At 35.0% G+C, this 24,107-nt stretch overlaps 1 protein-coding gene across 2 annotated transcripts; it reads right to left on the bottom strand.

Moving 5' to 3' along the window:
* Positions 1-1,219: 1,219 nt before the first annotated feature.
* On the bottom strand, positions 1,220-24,107 carry LOC125671669 (ceramide kinase-like). Of its 2 annotated transcripts, none has more exons than XM_056139796.1 (10): positions 23,815-24,026; positions 21,967-22,179; positions 17,492-17,620; positions 17,332-17,395; positions 15,208-15,353; positions 7,398-7,472; positions 5,714-5,860; positions 4,649-4,718; positions 1,823-1,887; positions 1,220-1,740 (listed from the first exon to the last, which is right to left on the bottom strand). In XM_056139796.1, the coding sequence occupies exons 1-10, from the start codon at positions 23,891-23,893 to the stop codon at positions 1,526-1,528; spliced, it is 1,203 nt and encodes a 400-aa protein (XP_055995771.1). In that variant the 5' UTR covers positions 23,894-24,026; the 3' UTR covers positions 1,220-1,525. The 2 variants fall into 2 exon arrangements, with proteins under 2 accessions (XP_055995771.1, XP_055995769.1); XM_056139794.1 differs by having other exon boundaries at positions 1,224-1,734; positions 23,815-24,107.

Below are 24,107 nucleotides of genomic sequence, written 5' to 3'. Positions count from 1 at the left end.
GTATATGATGACAAATATATTGGTAGACAGCAATTGCGATTATAGGCAAACTGTTCTGCATTACCATACCATGACAGTCAAGTTGATGTTGAACACAATGAGTGACTTCAATTTTTACCCAAGTACAAACTCGGTCTACCCAAGTTGCAACAGAACAGAAAGAGTTTCAACTCTTATATGAATTATTGTGGCATTTGAACTCTACTCAACTAACCTTCCCTTTAAATACAAGAATTAGAGTCGTAGCAATATGTCAGTCTTGAAATGATATAGCGCATAATTATGTCAGTTTTTAAACAATGGATGTGATTGGTTGGAGAACTATACATGGAAGTAAGAAAGAACTTTGGAATATTTTACCCTACAAGCTCGGGTACAAACCGAAGTTGCCCAATGAGAACAGAATTCTCGTAGCACCTAACTCACTGTCACTGCAGACCTTTAATGGACCCTTACACTTGTAGAGCTACTGCATATAACCTTCACGCTTCTCTCAGATCACTAATTGAGCTATCAAAACTGTTCTCTATGTCCAACTTGAATATTTCCACAGGAGTTACATCCTCTTATCTATCACACACCTCCCTGCCACACCCCACATCTAGTTAGCTGTCACACACCCTACTGCCACACCCCACATCTACAGTTAGCTGTCACACACCCTACTGCCACACCCCCACATCTACAGTTAGCTGTCACACACCCTACTGCCACATCCCCACATCTACAGTTAGCTGTCACACACCCTACTGCCACACCCCACATCTACAGTTAGCTGTCACACATCCTACTGCCACACTCCACATCTACAGTTAGATGTCACACACCCTACTGCCACACCCCACATCTACAGTTAGCTGTCACACACCCTACTGCCACACTCCACATCTACAGTTAGCTGTCACACACCCTACTGCCACATCCCACATCTACAGTTAGCTGTCACACACCCTACTGCCACACCCCACATCTACAGTTAGCTGTCACACACCCTACTGCCACACCCCACATCTACAGTTAGCTGTCACACACCCTACTGCCACACCCCACATCTACAGTTAGCTGTCCACACACCCTACTGCCACACCCCACATCTACAGTTAGCTGTCACACACCCTACTGCCACACCCCACATCAACAGTTAGCTGTCACAGATCCCACTGCCCACATCTACAGTTAGCTGTCACAGACCCCACTGCCCACTTTTACAGTCAGCTGTCACAGACCCCACATCAACAGTTAGCTGTTATATACCCCACTGCTACAGTTAGCTGTCACACATCCCACTTCTACAGTCAGCTGTCACAGACCCCACTGCTACAGTTAGCTGTCACACACCCCACTGCTACAGTTAGCTGTCACACACCCCACTTCTACAGTCAGCTGTCACAGACCCCACTTCTACAGTTAGCTGTCACAGACCCCACTGCTACAGTCAGCTGTGCCACTGATAAATTAAAAAAAAGTTGAAGAAAAAATGATAAACACAAGATGAATGCCATTTGATGTTGCTCTTCATTCACAACTAAATCCCATACATTGTACTCACTGCATCAGGTTTTTCCAGTCCAAAGCTCACAAAATGATTAAGAAATTCTAGTTTTCCACATTCTTTATAAGACACTACCACAAAGTCCCCAGGTTGTGTTATATATGACACGAGAGAGGGGCCAAATGGGCCACAGAGAAAACTCTGACTGGCCCCGCATGATGTGACGCTTGCAAATCTCCCTTCTATCTCTGAAATCAAGGACTGGATGCAAATAAATTGATATTCATGAGATCATTTTTTCACACAATACATGGATAACAAAGCTGTCACCTTTTTCTTCCATTGCCTCCGATTCTTCACTACCTGTGGCTCCTTGAGAATCAGAACATGGCTTCCTTTAAATAAAAAAAAAGATTGGGAATAATTAAATCAATCTCCCCATTCACAGCACTTTCATTAAGCAACTGAATCTTCTGATTCCAAATTGTTTTAAATATTTTTCACAAGTTGTCCAACATTTTCTGGTATACAGATTAATAAATATATCACTCCATCACAATGAATATATTAATCCATCATTTTATGAAATAATCCATATAAACTATAATTATTGTTCAATTTACAAATTAACTTTACACAAATTCTGCAACTGTAAGAACTGTGAATGATAGTACTGTAAGAACTGTGAATGATAGTACTGTAAGAACTGTCAATGATAGTACTGTAAGAACTGTGAATGATAGTATTGTAAGAACTGTGAATGATAGTACTGTAAGAACTGTGAATGATAGTACAGTAAAACTCTGATATAGCGAATTTCTGGGGACCCTCTACAAAAATTCGCTATAAGCGTAATTCGCTATACGATTATAGCGAATTCATAATTAAAATACAACGAATTCGTTATAAAACTGATTTGTTCTACATATATACCAGTTATATAAGAAAGCAGCAATCGATATACTTGCGTTTGTATCGTCTTTAAGAGAAATGAAGCCTATATATTTTCGAGAAGAAATATTTTTATACAAGAAATATACACATTGATTTATATATGATAATTTATCTTGATGGATTATTAAGTCATGCAAGAACATGTCGAGAGAGAAATGTCAACAAAATTTCGCGAAATGCACACATGTACAGTATATGCAATCAAACTTCAAATTTGATTAACGAGAATAGTAAATAATAATATTTCCTAAATGATTGTGTAAGTATTGTTTTGCGTTAACAACCTTTTTTGAAAAAATACAAACAGAAATTTTGTAATAAGTGTGGATAATGTATGTCAATGGAAAACAATTGTTAAAAATCACAAAGAGTTTAAAATGATAAAAATAAATTCGTTATAAAAGGTGATTTTATGTTCATTTTTAATTCAAGGGGAATGGGAATTTACTTCGTTATATCCGTAAATTCGCTATATCCGTGTTCGTTATAGACGCGACTTTTTATATAGAATATATAAAGAATTTGCCGGGGAAATCGTTTTCACTTCGTTATAGCCGTAATTTCGCTATATCCGTGTTCGCTATATTCGAGTTTTACTGTACTGTAAAAACTGTCAATGATAGTACTGTAAGAACTGTCAATGATAGTACTGTAAGAACTGTCAATGATAGTACTGTAAGAACTGTCAATGATAGTACTGTAAGAACTGTCAATGATAGTACTGTTTTGCTGCCTACCCTCTGGTCAATTTCCAAGTTATCATTTTTAAATGTTATTCTATATCAATATAGATATCTATTTGAATTTTCATAAAAGTTTATTTATTTGACAAAACAAAGAGCGCTACATATAACTATAATTTGGGTTAAACTATAGAAATCAATGGAAAGCGGAAATATTTTTAACACCCCCCCCCTTCTCTGTGAAACATAAAGGTATCTAAATTGTCAATTAGTCGGCCAAATCTTTTGTTGTTTTTACAGGGGAACATATGTTTACAGACCAAAACACCACATAAATCTTCACTCGTTGATCAATTGCAAATGAGCTTAAACTAGTCAAAATGAAGATTAACCTTTTTTTTAAATTAAAAAATGATATAAAGCAATTTGACATATTAAATGGTTATGTATTTATATAAATATAAGCATTTTAAAATATATGATGTTCTAAAGCCTGATTTCAAGGAACAGATTTTTCTATCCCGTTATCAAAAGGAGTTGGAATTAAGAGCAATTGATTTATTAACACTGGTATTAACATTAATCAATAACTAAAGAATTCTACTTTGCATTTAAAAAATTTCATCAGCAAAATTGCAAAGCTTAATTCTGAAATATACAAGTTGAAAATGTAAGCGGGAATCCAGAGTTAACATGCATAGTTCTTATTTCAGCTTCAAAATCTAGCATGTAAGCATCTAGCATCATAAGTAAATCATCGATCACTAATCAGTGTTAACATGAAGATAGGATATTTATCTGTGTTAACATGAAGATAGGATATTTATCTGTGTTAACATGTACATAGGATATTTATCTGTGTTAACATGTACATAGGATGACTATCTGTGTTAACATGTACATAGGATATTTATCTGTGTTAACATGTACTTAGGATATTTATCTGTGTTAACATGTACATAGGATATTATCTGTGTTAACATGTACATAGGATATTTATCTGTGTTAACATGTACATAGGATATTTATCTGTGTTAACATGTACATAGGATATTTATCTGTGTTAACATGTACATAGGATGTTTATCTGTGTTAACATATATGCAGGATATTTATCTGTGTTAACATGTACATAGGATATTCATTTGTGTTAACATGTATGTATGATATTTATCTGTGTTAACATGTACATAGGATATTTATCTGTGTTAACATGTACATAGGATATTATCTGTGTTAACATGTACATAGGATATTTATCTGTGTTAACATGTACATAGGATATTTATATGTGTTAACATGTACATACATGTAGGATATTTATCTGTGTTAACATGCAGGATATTTATTATGAATAAATCACTAATCAGTGTTGTGTGATGTTAATATCACAATATTAATATTTCCGTATTGATGATGAAATTAGCCACTAATGACTGCTGTAACAGCACTATAATATAATCACGGTTCAAACTGGTGGCCTTTCACCGTGTATGATAGTTTGTTCCCATCTACTCACCGAGGAAAAAGAGTCACTTTAGCCTTGAATACCCTCTGTCTTTTGAAAAGCATATACTTCAATGGTACAACTAAAATGAAAGAAAGATTGATATATGGGAACGAGTTTTGACAAGCATTGTAGCCAATTTATTCTCCTGCTGTGACTGGTTACATCAGATACAAGTACATTGTTGAACAAAGAGTTGCAGTTTTTAGTGAATTCAGGGAGAATTTTTAAAAACTTGATCAGCAGCCTTGGTGCTTAATTTCCTCCACTGCGATAAGCAGTTAAACAACATCGTCGGGTCTAGCCCTGCTTACTGAGTCCACAAGTACATGTACCTACCCTAACTTAAATGGCTATGATGTAGGTTTCATAATTTAAGTCCACTGGCATATGAAATTACGTGGATTTTATGCGACTGCGGACTTGGAATAAATAAATACCACATGGTAAAATTTTATGTTTACAGTAAACCCTTCAGGAAAATAAAGAAAGACCCTACAGTATATGATAAAGGGCTTTATTTGCACACACTAATCAACTTTCATGCTTCTGCTTCAAATTAAGAGTACGTGTTTTGTGCAGGAATCACAATGTTAAGTTAGTATTCTTACACTTAGGCTGCAGTTTTCGGTATTTTAATTGACATATCGTTATTTTTTCAGTGTTCTTTCAGAAAACATCAAACGGAGCTAGCTATATAGCTATAGACAAACTTCATATCAACACCATACTATTAGATTAAACGTTCACAATAAATTAATTTTTTTTTAAATTAATTGAATTTGAGTGAAATTGAGAAATTGCATCACTTTTGATGATATGTACTCTAAATGGCTGTAAATATCAGAGACAGCTGTTCTAGATTACATGAAATTGTTGGACATGATCCCTTTTATGAAATTGATGAAGATTTCATCTTCTACAGGTTTATATTTTGGAGTTTTATGGCTCAATGCCAGTTATCATACATAGTCCTTTCCTTTCAAAAATTGAAAGTCATTTGGGGGAATACATGTACATTATATAGTCCTTTCTTAAATTATTATTTAAAAATGACATCATCAAACTATTTCGTACCCACATATCTTGCCTTTTTCAGCCATCTCTCTTTGTCAACGTGATAAATCAAGTCTGAGAACAATCCATAAGCAACGAGAATCGCACTGAAAGACACAAGCTTTCCCCCACTGTATACTCCCTGGACATTGTTAAAATCTGTCCCACCTGGAAATGTAAATATGATAATAATATCCAGTAATTCAGACTGCTAAAAGTGACGTTCTTTTCTATTTTAACATAGTTCCACCCTCCTGTGACGTCATAAGATTTCGCAAAGTCAATGAATTAACAAGATTTATGCATGACAGGAACATAATTTTGTTGGAGTCTTTTTCAATAGTTATTGTAAAAAATCTTATTAACCATAAGATATTTCAAAAGTCTTATAAGTTATACATATGAATCCAAGGGCAATAACTCTGTTTTCGTGATTTACTAAATTCCATTAAGCAATAGATTTCCTTTAATTTTCACAAACATTTTGTATATTTTTTAAAGAAACAGTTTCATGAAATTGTTATGAATACGATCGTTTCAACCAGTTTTTGTGAAATTTTGATAATGCTGTTTATGGAAAATTGCAATTTTCTGACGTTGATACAGGTATATGTGTGTTAATTAATTGATAAAAAATTACTGCAACATATTTATTTTATCATTTTTATTTGTTACTAACATATTATTTGAAGAATCAACAATCAAATATAAGATTGAACCTATAATTCTAGAGGGGTGGAATTACCTTAAGAGAAACAAGAGGCCCACAGGCCTTAATTATTGGTCATTTGAGTATCACAATGTCATGTGCTAGCTAAGTGTCAAGGGCTATGAAATTAAGAAAACATTTCCTGTTCTGCATATCTAAGCTAAATTCTAATAATTTGCAACAGCTAGTGTAAAACAAGATGTGTTCTTATTTCGTAAATGTCCCCAAAGTGCCTTTATAGATACTGACGAAAGACCTTACATATTATGTAACATTGTGATATGTAACATTGTGATATGTAACATTGTGATATGTGTAACATTGTGATATGTAACATTGTGATATGTGTAACATTGTGATATGTGTAACATTGTGATATGTAACATTGTGATATGTGTAACATTGTGATATGTGTAACATTGTGATATGTGTAACATTGTGATATGTAACATTGTGATATGTGTAACATTGTGATATGTGTAACATTGTGATATGTGTAACATTGTGATATGTGTAACATTGTGATATGTGTAACATTGTGATATGTAACATTGTGATATGTGTAACATTGTGATATGTGTAACATTGTGATATGTGTAACATTGTGATATGTGTAACATTAAAGGGAAAGACAACCTTATAACCACTTGCATTGTTGCTTTTATGAATAAAGTATCATTTACTGATATCATAAATGACAGCTAACTTCTTCAAGATTTACGCCCGTAAGAACACAAGAAATTAAGAAAACCATATCTATTTTATTCCTGTAGCTTTTCATGCTGCTATACCGGAAATATAAACAAGAGGTGTAAATACCGGAGTTGGGCATGAAAATTTTCCTGAAATCACAAGTTTCTCAAAATAAACAAATTCAGGGCGGCCCGATTTTTGAGGGGCGGGCGGGGATGATAATCTATCAATTAAGTTGAATTGGCCCAAGTATCCCAGGAATCAGTGGCCTGTTCTGACAATGTCAGATTTTATCGGACTGACCTTTAATGATGTGAAGAACAGCAGTTACGACGTCTATATTGCCATACAACCCTTTAGCCGTACCATTTCCTGTACCTGTGATAACGATAACCATAGCATTGAGTTATACAGCAATAATTACATCTAAAAACACAAAAAAATACATAAACATTGCAACCATCGTAAAACATAACCATACTTCACAAGAATGCAGAGATTTGGACATATACATGTACACTTCACTGTAGTGGGTTTTTTTTGCATTAAGCTACATTGAATTTCACAATAAAACTGAGAGTATCGTTCCCCACCCTCTGCCAGAGAAAACTGGGACTTAACATTGCACAGCCAGAGTTCATCAAACCATTCAACAAGAGGTCCATGGGCCACATCGCTCACCTGAGTCACCTTGGCTCATATTTAAAGATTTTTCCTATATATTCGCATGTAAAACTTTGATCCCTATTGTGGCCCCAACCTACTCCAATGATTTAAATTCAGAAAAAGATTATCCCTATATACTGTAGAATCATTTAAATTCGTGGGGGCCAATTTTCGTGGATTGCTGAATTTTTACGGGTTCGTGGGGACGTAATTTCATGGATTTATATATATGTAAGATTCTTGTATACTAGTTGTCTTTATTTGTTGAGGATGTAAATTCGTGGGTGAGGGGTACCCACGAGTTCCATGAAAATTGAGCCACCATGAATTCTACTGATTCCACAGTATTTGTATGTAAAACTTTTATCCCCTATTGTTGCCTCATCTTACCCCCAGGGGCCATGATTTTAATAAACTTGAATCTCCACTATATTAGAAAGCTTTCATGTAAATTTCCACTTTCCTGGCCCAGTAGTTTTTGAGAAAAAGTGTTTTAAAGATTTCCCCTTTATATTTGTATGTAAAACTTTGATCCCCCCCCCCCCCCTTGTGGCGACATCCTACCCCGGGGGCCATGATTTTAACACACTTAAATCTGCACTATGTCAAGACGCTTTTATCTAAATATCAGCTTTTCTGGCTCAGTGGTTCTTGAGAAGAAGATTTTTAAAGATTTTCCCTATGTATTTCTATGTAAAACTTTGATCCCCTATTGTGGCCCCATCCTACCCCCAGGGGGTCATGATTTGAACAAACTTGCATCTGCACTATGTCAAGAAGCTTTCATGTGAATCTCAGCTTTTCTGGCTCAGTGGTTCTTGAGAAGATGGTTTTTAAAGATCTTTCCTATATATTTGTATGTAAAACTTTGATCCCCTATTGTGGCCCCATCCTGCACCCGGGGGCCATGATTTTAACATGCTTACATCTGCACTATGTCAGGAAGCTTTCATGTAAATTTCAACTTTCCTGGCTCAGTAGTTTTTTGAGAAGATTTTTAAAGATTTTCCCTATATATTTCTATGTAAAACTTTGATTCCCTATTGTGGCCCCATCCAACCCCCGGGGGCCATGATTTGAACAAACTTGAATCTGCACTATGTCAGGAAGCTTTCATATAAATTTCAGCTTTTCTGGTCTAGTGGTTCTTAAGAAGATTTTTAAATGACCCCACCCTATTTTTGTGTTTATTTCCCCTTTGAAAGGGACATGGCCCTTCATTTGAACAAACTTGAAAGCCCTTCACCCAAGGATGCTTTTGGTCAAGTTTGGTTGAAATTGGCTCAGCGGTTCTGGAGAAGTCGAAAATGTAAAATGTTTACAGACAGACGACAGACAACAAAGCTCACTTGAGCTTTCAACTCGGGTGAGCTAAAAAGGCAAGAAAACTGATAATTCATGCTACTTTTCTAAGTCCAAGGGCCATAACTTAATGAAAAATCAACGGACCAAGACGAATTATGTACCTATAAGCAACTGTGCAAGTAAACAAAGCATTGTGCAAAGAAATTATCACATCACTGACAAATTATCACATCACTGACATTATAAAACATTGTACAGACAAATTATCATATCACTGACATTATAAAACATTGTACAGACACATTATCATATCACTGACATTATAAAACATTGTACAGACAAATTATCATATCACTGACATTATAAAACATTGTACAAACACATTATGATATCACTGACATTATAAAACATTGTACAGACACATTATGATATCACTGACATTATAAAACATTGTACAGACACATTATCATATCACTGACATTATAAAACATTGTGTAGACCAATTATCATATCACTGACTTTATAAAACATTGTACAGACAAATTATCATATCACTGACATTATAAAACATTGTACAGACACATTATCATATCACTGACATTATAAAACATTGTGTAGACCAATTATCATATCACTGACTTTATAAAACATTGTACAGACAAATTATCATATCACTGACATTATAAAACATTGTACAGACACATTATCATATCACTGACATTATAAAACATTGTGTAGACCAATTATCATATCACTGACTTTATAAAACATTGTACAGACACATTATCATATCACTGACATTATAAAACAGTGTACAGACAAATTATCATATCATTGACTTTATAAGACATTGTACAGACACATTATCATATCACTGACATTATAAAACATTGTGTAGACCAATTATCATATCACTGACATTATAAAACATTGTACAGACAAATTATCATATCACTGACTTTATAAATCATTGTGTAGACCAATTATCATATCACTGACTTTATAAAACATTGTACAGACACATTATCATATCACTGACATTATAAAACATTGTACAGACACATTATCATATCATTGACATTATAAAACATTGTGTAGACCAATTATCATATCACTGACATTATAAAATATTGTACAGACAAATTATCATATCACTGACATTATAAAACATTGTGTAGACCAATTATCATATCACTGACTTTATAAAACATTGTACAGACACATTATCATATCACTGACATTATAAAACATTGTACAGACACATTATCATATCATTGACATTATAAAACATTGTGTAGACCAATTATCATATCACTGACATTATAAAATATTGTACAGACAAATTATCATATCACTGACATTATAAAACATTGTACAGACACATTATCATATCACTGACTTTATAAAACATTGTACAGACAAATTATCATATCACTGACATTATAAAACATTGTGCAGACAAATTATCATATCACTGACATTATAAAATATTGTACAGACACATTATCATATCACTGACATTATAAAACATTGTGTAGACCAATTATCATATCACTGACATTATAAAACATTGTGCAGACAAATTATCATATCACTGACATTATAAAATATTGTACAGACAAATTATCATATCACTGACATTATAAAACATTGTGTAGACCAATTATCATATCACTGACTTTATAAAACATTGTACAGACACATTATCATATCACTGACATTATAAAACATTGTACAGACACATTATCATATCATTGACATTATAAAACATTGTGTAGACCAATTATCATATCACTGACTTTATAAAACATTGTGCAGACAAATTATCATATCACTGACATTATAAAACATTGTGTAGACCAATTATCATATCACTGACATTATAAAACATTGTACTGACAAATTATCACATCACTGACATTATAAATATTGTACAGACAAATTATCACATCACTGACTTTATAAAACATTGTATAGACAAATTATCATATCAATGACTTTATAAAACATTGTGTTAGGGCTGAAACGATCCACCGAAATATCAATACTGTTCAATATAAATGCTCGATTCAATATTGGATGCATTGCCTTGATTTTCAGTTCAATACATTTTTTTAAAACCGGGTTTGGTAAAATACCACAGGCTTGACCTGTACTTATCATTTTTACATGCAAAAGGTCCAATAATGGTCAGACTGTTCTTATAGCCTCGAGTCTGACAAAAAGAATAATGAACTTTATCAGTTTAAACTACAGACCCAACAGGCATCGGGTGTTGCTAAAACGAGGAATGGAAAATGGAACGGAAGAGAGAACGGATAATGGAACAGAATTTAAGAATTAGAATGATTAATGTAGCTAGGATAACACCAAGTATCAGGGAAAAAATGCTTTATTTTGATTAAAATCAAAATTTCAGGAATCTGTTTACAAGCGGTAAAACAATTTTATCTTCATCATAAAATGATTAAGCGAAGTTAAACGTTTGTACAAGAATTTACATAGCGTTTTACAAGAAATTTTAAATTTTGGTATTGACCGAGGTATTGGCAAGCAGCAACACTTAGATGGATAGAGAATGGAAAGAACACCCATGGTTTATATCCCCCCCCCCCCCCCCCCCCCCGTGGTAAAAATGTCATCAACGCACATTTACATGTAAATTTACACATAATACCGTGTATGTGTATACTTGGGAGTGTTAAATGTATAATACATGTAAGGGCTGTTCCAGAAATGATCAAATGGGGGGGTCGGGCGGCAAACGATATTTTTTTGTGTGGGTGGTCGTATTTTTTCATATTTTATTTGGTCCGTGGTTGGACTGTTAAAAAAATATTTATTATGAGTAGTGGGTAGTTTCTATTATTTTTTAATTTTGTGCCACGTGGGTGTTCAGTTTTCAGAATATTTTTATTGTCGCTCTTGTCGTGTTGGTTACAAAACATCGGAGGGAAAATTGAAAACGTGCTTTCGAAATGCTGCTTTCGAAATCGGAAGTAACATAGAACTATTCGAGTTGTCGCTCTTTGTAGCGCATAACTTTCTATTTCCATTATGGCACTCTTCAAATTAGAGGCGTGTTTAGTAGGGTCCCTTGGGACGTGATGGCGGCGAACTCTGTTCTGTAGATTATTACAGTTTACAGTGCATCGATTTTGGGAATATTTTGAAATCAATAGCTATTCCGTTTTCTAATAAAAATAGGCAAACCTTGGTTGATTTATGCGAGGGTACCGATGCGTTATATTTATCAGTCAGTGTGATGGTGATATAGAGGCCTCCATTAGAAAACGAACGATTCGTGGAAAAACATATCCATACCCATTTCATGATAATAGCATCGCTTGGACTCCCAATCTTTCCAACATTCCCGCCATAGATACCTTTGATTGTTGATGTGACATTGTTTCTTCAGAACTACAATGTCGCACAGGCATTGCCGCTTCATTGACTAATATGTTGACGGTGCTACTGTTTGAGCGAGCGCAGCTTCATATATGTACATATTTGTATTGATCAGGTTCAATTTAAACAATATCTATTTGCAAAATACTCATTACAAGAATTTTCTCCCAGGGTTTTATATTAAAAATCATTAAAACATGTATACATGAATGTCACTGTGACTTGCTTAACCTTTGATGCACAACCTGTTCTGAACTGTATGCTCTCAGCCTCTACTTTCCTTTTTTCTACTCTCAATCTTTTCAAGTTACTAATTGTATGATATACGCATTTCAATATATCATGAAAATTTAAAAATAAATTGATAAATTCAACTGTTTGGCATGTATATGTGCCCCCCCCCCCTCCCCCTCTCCTGGAATACTGTTGTTGTGAGAATACATTAATTAAGATCAATTTACAAAATTAGAATTAATTAAGGATTTTTCAGTCGTTAATTTATTTAGCAAGTGGCATGGGGTTGGTTATCATGAGGGAGGGGGGGGGGTTGTCTTCGTGGTTTGCATTACCGGACATGTTAAAAGGAAATGGATTGAAGCACTTGTTATTTTTAGTCGCGGGAAAAAACCCAAAAAAATTTTTTAAATGTTTTCAATCCAATCGATTTTTCGTAATTTTTTAAATAGCACTAATTCAGTACCTGTGATCCCTCACATATTCTAACAATTTTTGAGAAGTTAGTCTCCCTTTTTTTGTTTTGTTAGAATAATAAATTCCTATTGGGAATTTAGTATTTTAATCGATTATGTATGCCTAATGTTCACGTAATAATAATGTCCCGGTAGTATGACTTTTAACAAGTACGTATTTAGATCCGCCACTGTCTGCCTTATTATGATATGCGTCAAAATGTAGACATGATGTCACACATCATCTTAGCATGTCTTTCATAAACATTGCACTCCGTTAAACATTTCGCCTAATGGTGCACTAAATTTTGGAGCTAGGAGGCCACAAGATTAGGATGATATTCCGCGTAAGTTCACAATCATATTCCAAGGTGTGACTTAGTGAGATCTCAGCCATTTTTGACAAGGGACTTCTGGGATTGGCGTCAAAAATTTTTCCTTGTTAAAGGTTGAGATTTAGCTTGGATTATTTCCCGCGCTCTAGTCATTAGAGCTCGCAGTACGAGCCAGCGCTCACTACTAGAATGTTTGTCCCGAAAACCTCACGAGATTTGTACTGTTTTCATTTTTTAAAATATTTTTGTGGTGGGTATATCTGGTTATAGGGTATTTTTTTAATTAGATGGGTCATTGTAAAATGAGTTTTATCAATTTGATGGGTCATGGGGCAATTTTTTATTTTTTTTTATGGGTGCTTGGTATATACAAAAGGTGCCTCCCTACCCCCCCCCCCCCCCCCACCCCCCCAATGTATTTATTTCTGGAATAGCCCTAACAACAACAATTCATGATCTTATTAAGTCAGCAAGTTAAACATTTTGTGTTTGATTTATTATTTTCTAACTAACAGAGACTTAGTGACAACAGCACTCCAATCGTAAATAGGGAGGACTTCTAAACTACACATTTAGATTATAATAAGATGACCTTATAATTCCATTTAAGCATAAATTCTCTGTTAGCCTTTTAGCTATTTCATACATTATGAAATAAATCTGTTAATTCCTCTGACTATGGATCATTAACTTCACCTTAAGTTAGTTGTCATTGGTTCTGTCTCAATCTTTCTTTTTCACTGTATCTCTTTGGGTTCAACACTAATCAGCAGGATATCGGTAAATGTACGAACTATCCCATAAATTCATCCCAAATGAGGCAAACCTTATATACACATCGGACTTGTTAGTTTTAAAATTGATATGATACATAAACGTGTAATATACTGTACCAGGATGGTGTAGATTTAAATCCAATTATCTTAAAAATATCTAGTTCGATTAAAAGCAAGTTTAATTGATTTAAAAAGTTTAGGTTTGAGGAAAATAGTTTAAAAATATTTTATCTTTTACAATGTTGTTTTTGGGGGGGTGGGGGGCCCTTTTATTCATTTGATAAGCTCATAGAATCTGTTCTTAAGGTGGCAGTCAGAATAGAGTATAAAAATTGAAAGGGGTTAAATTATAATTCAAGTCTTTTTAAGAATGTTTATTTTATTTTTTTCTTTATTTGTGAAACAACATACTGTCACAATCTGGAGGGGGCAGAACATAACAAAGCCGGGGAAAAGGATGATACCCACAGAGGCTTGCTCAATATTTTTCATGGTTAAGTTAATGGGTTTAAAATACATATGCATTAGTATGAAGTATATGAAACGGTGGATTCTGTGGATGACTTCTTGTTCTCTCTGTAATTTCTGTTTCCCTTGTTCATAATAAGCCTTTTGATTTCACAAAATGCTGACCTCCTCATAACATTACTGCATACAATATTTTCTGTTTTCCTTTCCGTTCCATTTTGCGTTCTGCGTTTTAGCAACACCCACAGGCATCTTACTGTTTCACGGTTCCGAAACAGTTTGCTTTTAAATTGTGACTGCAAATCTTTGTAATTAAATTTTACTTCAACGTTATCATTGGTTTCTTCTGTAAAATGTATTGAATTGAAAATATTGAATCGCGGCATAAGTATTGCAATACATATCATTTCGTGAAGGGGGTGTATCGTTTGAACCCTATATAATATTATATCACTGAAATTGTTACCTGTTGGAATCACTCCAATTGGAACCTCCAATGGCTTTAGTTTACTGGTCGGCTGGTCATAATCCACTCCAGACTCTTTCTGGACCTTGGTCAGGAGAGCATTCAAGATCTCAAGCAGAGTTCCATCACCACCCATGAGAACCAGTCTATCACAAAATTCAATCACCATAAGAACCAGTTTATCACAAAATACATTCAATCACTTAGAGAACAATACATTCAATCACTTAGAGAACCATGCAGTCTATCACAAATTTCAGACACCATATGAGAACCAGTCTATCACAAAATACATCCAGTCACTTAGAGAACCAGTCTATCACAAATTTCAGTCACCATGAGAACCAGTCTATCACAAAATACATTCAGTCACTTAGAGAACCAGTCTATCACAAATTCAGTCACCATAAGAACCAGTCTATCACAAAATTCAGTCACTTAGAGACCCAGTCTATTACAAAATTCAGTCACTTACAGAACCAGTCTATCACAAAATTCAGTCACTTTGAGAACCAGTCTATTACAAAATTCAGTCACTTAGAGAACCAGTCTATCACAAAATTCAGTCACTTAGAGAACCAGTCTATTACAAAATTCAGTCACTTACAGAACCAGTCTATCACAAAATTCAGTCACTTTGAGAACCAGTCTATTACAAAATTCAGTCACTTAGAGAACCAGTCTATCACAAAATTCAGTCACTTAGAGAACCAGTCTATTACAAAATTCAATCGCCATGAAAACCAGTCTACCAAAAAATTCAGTCACTTATTTGCAGGCAAATACAATTATTCAGTTATGAGTGTGTTATACTGTCTTCTAGATGCATTGTAATCAACAGCAAAATACAAATATCAAGGTACACAAATAGACCACAATATTTCAACTGAGGGCAATAGATCATTGAGATGTTCCCATTGATACTGATCAGGTTCATGAACTGAGAAAAGACGCAAGTCAAAAATAAGAAAATGTATCTACCCTCACCTTGCTAAAATCACACAAATACTTGTCATCAATTTTGATATCGAATTCAAAATATTATCTCAAAATGAATTTCATTGCCTTATAAATATCGTGAGTAATCATAAAGATTGAATATCCTATAAAATGGTAAAAAGTTTGGTACTAAGTATTGAAACAATATCAACTAAAGATTGTTTTTATGAGAAAAAAATGTCTCCCCAGCTCTCCAAATTGGAAGTGCTCCAAATGAAACCTTAATGTACTGCATGGTATGGAGGAGAAAGCATGAGCAGGAATATAGACATTATGAACTCCGATAAGCCATATAGGAGAATTGAGTGTTCAAAAACTATTTTACACCCTCCATCCCTAAAATCCACTATAACTTTAAGGATAACAATTGGATCCTACTGTCCCTACAATATGCACACCTGAAAATGGCATTGAAGTATTGTACAAAATTTCAAGTCTAACAAATAAGCCATAGAGGAGAAGAAGCGTTCAAAAGCTAATTCAACATCCTCCATCCCTCTTAGATCCACTGTAACTTTTAGGAAAATAATTGGATCCTCCTGTCCCAACAATATGCACATCTACAAATGGCAATGAAGTATTGTACAAAGTTTCAAGTCTATCCGCTAAGCCATATAGGAGAAGTGTTCACAACCTATTTTACATCCTCCACCCCTCTCAGATCCACTATAACTTTTAGGAAAATAATTGGATCCTCCTGTCCCGACAACATGCACATCTACAAATGGCAATGAAGCATTGTACAAAGTTTCAAATCTATCAGATATTTTTAAGTCATATAGGAAAAGTATTCACAAGCTATTTTACATCCTCCACCCCTCTTAGATTCACTATAACTTTTAGGAAAATAAATGGGTCCTCCTGTCCCGACAATATACACATCTATAAATGGCAATGAAACATTTTACAAAGTTTCAAGTCTATCCGATAAGCAATATAAGAGGAGAAACGTTCACATGATTTTGTGACAGACAGACGGACGGACAGAAAGTACAAAAACAATGTCTCCCACGGAAGAGGGCCGGGAGATATAATTCATCACCAGTGATGACAGAACCAATCAAAATAACCCATGACCTGGTCTACAAATCCACTCAAACACCCTACAATTGTTTCAGTACTCACCCATCAACACTAGCTGTATCAAACCCGCTAATCAACTCAATCATATGCTTCGGCCGCTCAGAAACTGAAGACATCAAACACATTATTAAGAGGTATTTTTGAAAACTGAAGCCATTTAATTTAAAAAACAGCGGGGGATTGCATGATCAATCACACTTACCCAGGACATCGCATGTGATGTTTGCAGCTTTGAACAAAGGGCAGATAACTCTGCTGTACACATCTAGAGAGTTCTGGCTACCTCCTATGGGGTTAATAAAGACTGCTAGTTTCCTGGGTCTTTCTTTATCTTAACAAATATAAAAATTTCAATTCATTGACACAACTATACAAAGTCATACATCATGTAAACATAGTGGTGAATAAAATATTAGAAAGGTGGGTTTTTTTCTTTCTCTTTTTGTTTTACTCAACCATACATAGTTGCAGGTATATACATGTAAGATATTTTCAATTACATAATTTGCATAGCAACTGACCTTGCAAAAGAGATTGCAAATTAAGATACAAACATTTCCCGCCTTCCAGCGTAACATTTTTGTTGGATTAACAAATGTCTATCTTCCTCACTCATCAGTGATTTTCATGTCAATTTGGGCATTGAAATGTTGGTTGTATTCTACATTGATCTTACCATGGAAAATACGGTACAAATAATCTTTCATATGATCTTTTATAAATAATTTTGATGAACATATTCAACAAATATATTTTTTCATTTCTCCTTTCCAAAATAATTTGTTTTTATCATTTATCTTAATTTACAATAATAAATAACGCTTACCTAATATTTGATGGCTTATTTTATGAGATTAGAGTTTGTCCTTCTTGCACTATTTCCCTTTACCATCGTTAAAATATGGAAATCATTACCAAATATGGAGATTAGTCAAGAAGCAGTGTACCAAGTTTGATGTTTGTCCAAGCAAAGCGTTTTCAAGATATTGAGTGGACAATATGTTGCTATATCCTGATCCAGTTTGACCCTTGCCCTTGTAACCTGAAAATCAATAGGGGTCTGATCTGTAGGGGCAACCACCATACCAAGTTTGGTAATTGTGAAGCAAAGGGTTCTATAGATATTGAGAGGACAAAACTTGGTTTACAGACTGAACCTTGACTTTTGACCTTGTGACCTGAAAATCAATAGGGGTCATCTACTCTCTAAGGGCAACCACTATACCAAGTTTGATAACTGTCAAGCAAAGAATTCTTTAGATACTGACCAGACCAAACTTGGTCTACAGACTGACCAACAGACAGATCAATTTACTGATGCAAAACAATATGCCCCTCTTTATCAAAGGGGAGCATACAAATGCAAACAAGAGGCCCAAGGGCCTAGAATCGCTCTTCTGATAAATTGTACAACCCCACCATTTCTATTCTTAGCCTCTTAGTATTCTAAATCTTTAGTTAAATCCTAAGAATTCAAAAAAAGTAGGTCAATGTGACCTACTTTTTGGTTTACACATTTTGAGAACCCAAGAAATATCAACTGACAAAGTTTGATGATTTTAAGCCAATTAGTATCTGAATATTGAAATATAGCTGTCAAATTCCAATCGTAGGTCAAGGTGACCTACTTTTTCGTCAACACCCTTCAAACATGCAAGACCCAACAACTGACAAAGTTTAATGACTGTAGGTCAAATAGTATCTGAATTATGTAAATATAGCCGTCCAATTCCAAAAGTAGGTCAAGGTGACCTACTTTTTGGTCGACACCCTTTGAACATGCAAGACGCATCAACTGACAAAGTTTGATGACTGTAGCTCAAATAGTATCTGAAACATATAAATATAGCCGTCCAATTCCAAAAGTAGGTCAAGGTGACCTACTTTTTGGTCAAAACCCTTCGAACATGCAAGACCCATCAACTGACAAAGTTTGATGACTGTAGGTCAAATAGTATCTGAAATATACATATATAGCCGTCAAATTCCAAAAGTAGGTCAAGGTGACCTACTTTTTGGTCGACACACTCCGTAGACTCAAGATGCATCAACTGTCAAAGTTTGATGATTGTAGGTCAATTAGTGACTGAAATATATAAATATAACTGTCAAATGCCAAAAGTAGGTCACAGTGACCTACTTTTTGGTCAATACACTCCGAAGACTCAAGATGCATCAACTGACAAAGTTTGATGATTGTAGGTCAAATAGTGTCTGAAATATAGTAATTTAGCTGTCAAATACCAAAAGTAGGTCACGGTGACCTACTTTTTGGTCGACACAAACCGAAGACTGAAGACGCATCAACTGACAAAGTTTGATGATCCTAGGTTTTACAGTGCCCAAAATATGCATCTAAAATTGAAAATGTGAAATTTGAATATCTGCAAAATTCAAAAAGTAGGTCACTGTGACCTACTTTTTTTATAAATATGTTTAAAGGCCTCAAGATGCATCAACTTACAAGATTTGATGATTCTAAACCTCTTGGTATTTGAAATAACAACTTAAAATATATCTATAAATGATAAGCCATAAAATTCACAAAGTAGGTCACGGTGACCTATTTTTCAGTTCATGCATTTCAAGGTCCCATGATCCACCAACTGACAAGTTTTGATGATCATAGGCTTCAAAGTGTCCAAGATATGCATCAAAATTAATTTTAAAATAAATACCTGCAAAATTCAAAAAGTAGGTCACCGTGACCTACTTTTGAGACAACTTGACACAAGGTCCTAAGATGCATCAACTGTCAAAATTTGATGATCCTAGTCCTTATAATGACTAAAATATCAAAGATTTAAGGAAATATAAATTTAGGTCAACTTTGAAGTGACCTTGAGACCACGCCCTTTGCCCCAGGGTAATGCCTTGAACACTTTGTAATCTACAACATATCCTCATCCTTATGTGTAAGTTTGGTGATAATCTGCCCAGTGGTTCTTGAGAAGAAGATTTTTTAGCAACCACTACTTTTGTTTGTATTTTCCTGATTATCTCCCCTTGTTAAAGGGTCACATCCCTCTATTTAGTATGTATGAAAGCCCTTGGGCCAATGATACCCTGTAACAAATTTGAAAAAAATTGGCCAAGGGGTTCTTGTGTTATAGCCCTTTTTCTAAAAAGTTTACGCACACCGCACACCGCACAAATGGCCATAGCATTAGCTCTTTGAGCCTTTGGCTCAGAAGAGCTAAAAATATAATTTAAATAACAAAATGTCTTCCTTTGGTTTGTTAACGGGGAGATGAAGGTCGCAACATATGACTTTCCACAATTTCATGGAAATCTGAATGGACCCCCCCCCCCCCCCCCCTACTCATCACAATGGACTCCCCCTACTCCTTTGCTCAGCATAAATATCAACAAAGATGCCAATAAATCACTTGAATGCAAAAATGAAAGTTAGTTTAAAGTTAAACCTTTAATTTTCTGCAGTTTACAAAGGTCCAGAATCGGACCTAAAGTGGAATACTCTTTTTCAAAGTTATAGAAAAAATTCTGTTTGTGCCTTGTGAACAAATTTTGGAATACTCATTGTGTCTGTGTTAATTGCTTTTGTTTTATGTTCTCTTAGAAATTTTTAGAGCAAATAGGATTAAATAAGTATATTTCTTCTGCTATGTTGGAGTAGAATTTTCATCCACCTGGCAAGACATTTTCTCTGCAGAACTGTAGCTCTCTGGAAAAATATTGGGACGAATCACAGATCTCTGATCAGTCCCAGATCTCTGATCCGTCCAAATCTTTTTTCAGAGATCTACGTAGCTCTACCATTTTGCAGCTAGACATTTTCCAAATCTATTGTTTCAGTGTTTTAGTGTTGGGAAAGGTAATGTCTTAAAGCACTTGGGTACAAAAGGTATGCACTATTAAGCAAGTTGTATACATGTACATATATCTAACAAGCACGCATTTACTTCTATTAATCTCTGTGTACTATTAAAGCATCCTTAATCTCTGAGGTTTTCAACATTGTGCACCATGTTCTCTTAATCTCTTGATTTTTGATATTGTGTACTAAGCATTTTTAATCTCTGCGGTTTTTGATATTGTGTACTAAGCATTCTTAATCTCTGCGGGTTTTTGATATTGTGTACTAAGCATTCTTACATCTCTGCAGGTTTTTGATATTGTATACTAAGCATTCTTAATCTCTGCGGTTTTTGGTATTGTGTACTAAGCATTTTTAATCCCTGCGGTTTTTGATATTGTGTACTAAGCATTCTTAATCCCTGCGGTTTTTGATATTGTGTACTAAGCATTCTTAATCTCTGCAGGTTTTTGATATTGTGTACTAAGCATTCTTAATCTCTGCGGGTTTTGATATTGTGTACTAAGCATTCTTAATCTCTGCGGGTTTTGATATTGTGTACTAAGCATTCTTAATCTCTGCGGGTTTTGATATTGTGTACTAAGCATTCTTAATCTCTGTGGTTTTTGATATTGTGTACTAAGCATTCTTAATCTTTGCGGTTTTTGGTATTGTGTACTAAGCATTCTTAATCTCTGCGGGTTTTGATATTGTGTACTAAGCATTCTTAATCCCTGCGGTTTTTGATATTGTGTACTAAGCATTCTTAATCCCTGCGGTTTTTGATATTGTGTACTAAGCTTTAACTGGGAATGCTTCCCTGATTATACCTGTCAATTCTTCATATTTAGCATCCTCACCTTGACCCAGTTTTTCATTTATCCTGTTCTTGAGAGCCTCGCACTCCTCCTCTGACCCCGTTACCTCCACGGTCTCTGTCGTCCATTTGTACTTTGGACCTTTAGAAATATACCTGATGGCAATGTTAGGAGGAAGTGAAAACAGACTGGACAGGAAGCTGGCGGGCCTTTCACATGAGTGACAGCCAATCACATCACAGATCTTTATATTACCTGTGGAAATTGAGCATACTGTAAGGAGATAGACTATGTTGTCATAATGACTGACTTCATTTTAAAACATGAATGAAATAATAAATATCAGCAATATTTGTCTATTCCATTTAGAATTAATTGTCTAGTTGAGTAGCTCAGTAGGTTAGTGTGTCCAGCTGCTGATCTGCAGATTGCTTGTTCAAATCCAACAGGGGTTTAAACATTTTTGCAGATTACTTTCTGCTAAAACTGTATTTTTTTACTATATGAATAAAGTAAATTGAAAGTTTTAAATTTCAAAATATTGTTGCACATATCCTCAACTTTTCATCCATATCAAATTTCTCTGGTGTAGCATAACTCCTTAATGTAACAGACTGAGAGATAACTAAAACTGCATGGCTTCCAATGAGAATCAAACCCAGGACTTCTCTCACAACAATAGGTCCCAACCAATTAGCCAAAATGTTAACCCACTAACCAGAGTAAGTATGAAGGTCATGTACAAATATACCTTACACTACCGAATTGTCCCACGTCTGGAGAGAGAGGTGTTCCGATTCTCCCAGTGTGACCATACCTGTGAGGCAGAGTTCTGGGGGCATCACCCATCAGAGAGTACTCATACAGGTGGGCGTTTACAATTTCACACTTGTGTTGTGAAAGTGCAAGTTAATGATGAGCATAATTTGTTAATTGGGGATTTGGGAGAATGGCCAGTTCTCTTTCAGTATCAGTTTACAGTGAACCAATATATGGGCATGCACCACAACCATGGAACATAAAAATTATCTTGACGAGTGGAAGACTGATTTCTGAAGGGTTGACGAGGTCAATCATCATGGATTATCGCATACATTAAGTGTTGGCTGTGTGTAACTGAAAATCCAATCCACAACACTGAACAACACACAGCATCAAAATAACAACCATTGTATTAAAGCCTACATAGGACTCTAAAAATGTTGAGCCCCCATCCCCCCACCCACCCTGGATACTTTGTCAAGTTTAGTTTAACGACAGACAACCGACAAAAGTTAACATGTAATATGTGAAATAATATATGGATCAGGTGAGCTAATTACTAAGTATGTTGTTATTGATACACAAAAGCTAGACTTAACAACAGCCTAATAAGGCACTTAGTAGTTTTGATCATTTAATCTCCATAAATAGCAAAAATTGCATAAGGGCCTAAATTATAAATAAACAAATCCGACAGTCTTAATTAAGGCAAGCTAAAATTGTCTGAAAGTGGACACTTTGAATCTTTAAATTTCAACTATGCCATGTCCTATTCCAAACTTAGTTTGGAAACTGACTAGGCTTTCTGAGAACCTGTCTTTACAGGGCCTGAAATGGTTTTGTGACGTACAAAAGAGATCTCATCGTTCATTAGTGCAACCTTCGTTCTCATTTACATTTCTTAATATTTTCTCCAATTTGTTATTTTACATAAGCAGCAATATTTACCAATGCATATGCAGATTTAAGGTGTGTACAGAGTGACCATGCATCACTGTGTACAAGCCGATGTCCTGCAACAGCGAGATGTAAACAAACAACAAACAACGAGAGTATGACCTCACGTGACACTTGACCAGTAAGGTGCAGTAGACCAACCCAAATAGCTCGCTATGTACATCTACTTACATTTATCGTTGTCTCTGACGGAAACCTGAAGTTCATCTGCCTCTAAGACTATCGACTTGATGTCAACTTTCCACACCATGATGCTTAACAGGTAAATATGTAAACGAGAGATAAAAATAGGCCTGCGACTGCTAGGCCTACATGACAGCTGAGCGTAACCAGACGTGCGGAGTACGGTGTGAGAGGACGATTGACAGTTAATTATGTTATATATCACATCTTAAAATAATTTCGTAGACCAATATATAAACTGGACATATTGTGAGTGGCATGAAGCCAGGCTCGCGTAACCT

This window comes from Ostrea edulis, chromosome 1 (genome assembly GCF_947568905.1).
Source record: "Ostrea edulis chromosome 1, xbOstEdul1.1, whole genome shotgun sequence".
Lineage (NCBI taxonomy): Eukaryota > Metazoa > Mollusca > Bivalvia > Ostreida > Ostreidae > Ostrea > Ostrea edulis.
This window is presented reverse-complemented; position numbering and strand designations above follow the sequence as displayed.

Excerpts from the sequence above, each read along its gene's own strand:
- LOC125671669 (XM_056139796.1), bottom strand. The coding sequence starts at position 23,893 with ATGGTGTGGAAAGTTGACATCAAGTCGATAGTCTTAGAGGCAGATGAA. Across the intron at positions 22,180-23,814 it reads CGTCAGAGACAACGATAAAT|GTAATATAAAGATCTGTGAT; the intron begins GTAAGTAGATGT and ends CAATTTCCACAG. Across the intron at positions 17,621-21,966 it reads AAATGAAAAACTGGGTCAAG|ATAAAGAAAGACCCAGGAAA; the intron begins GTGAGGATGCTA and ends ATATTTGTTAAG.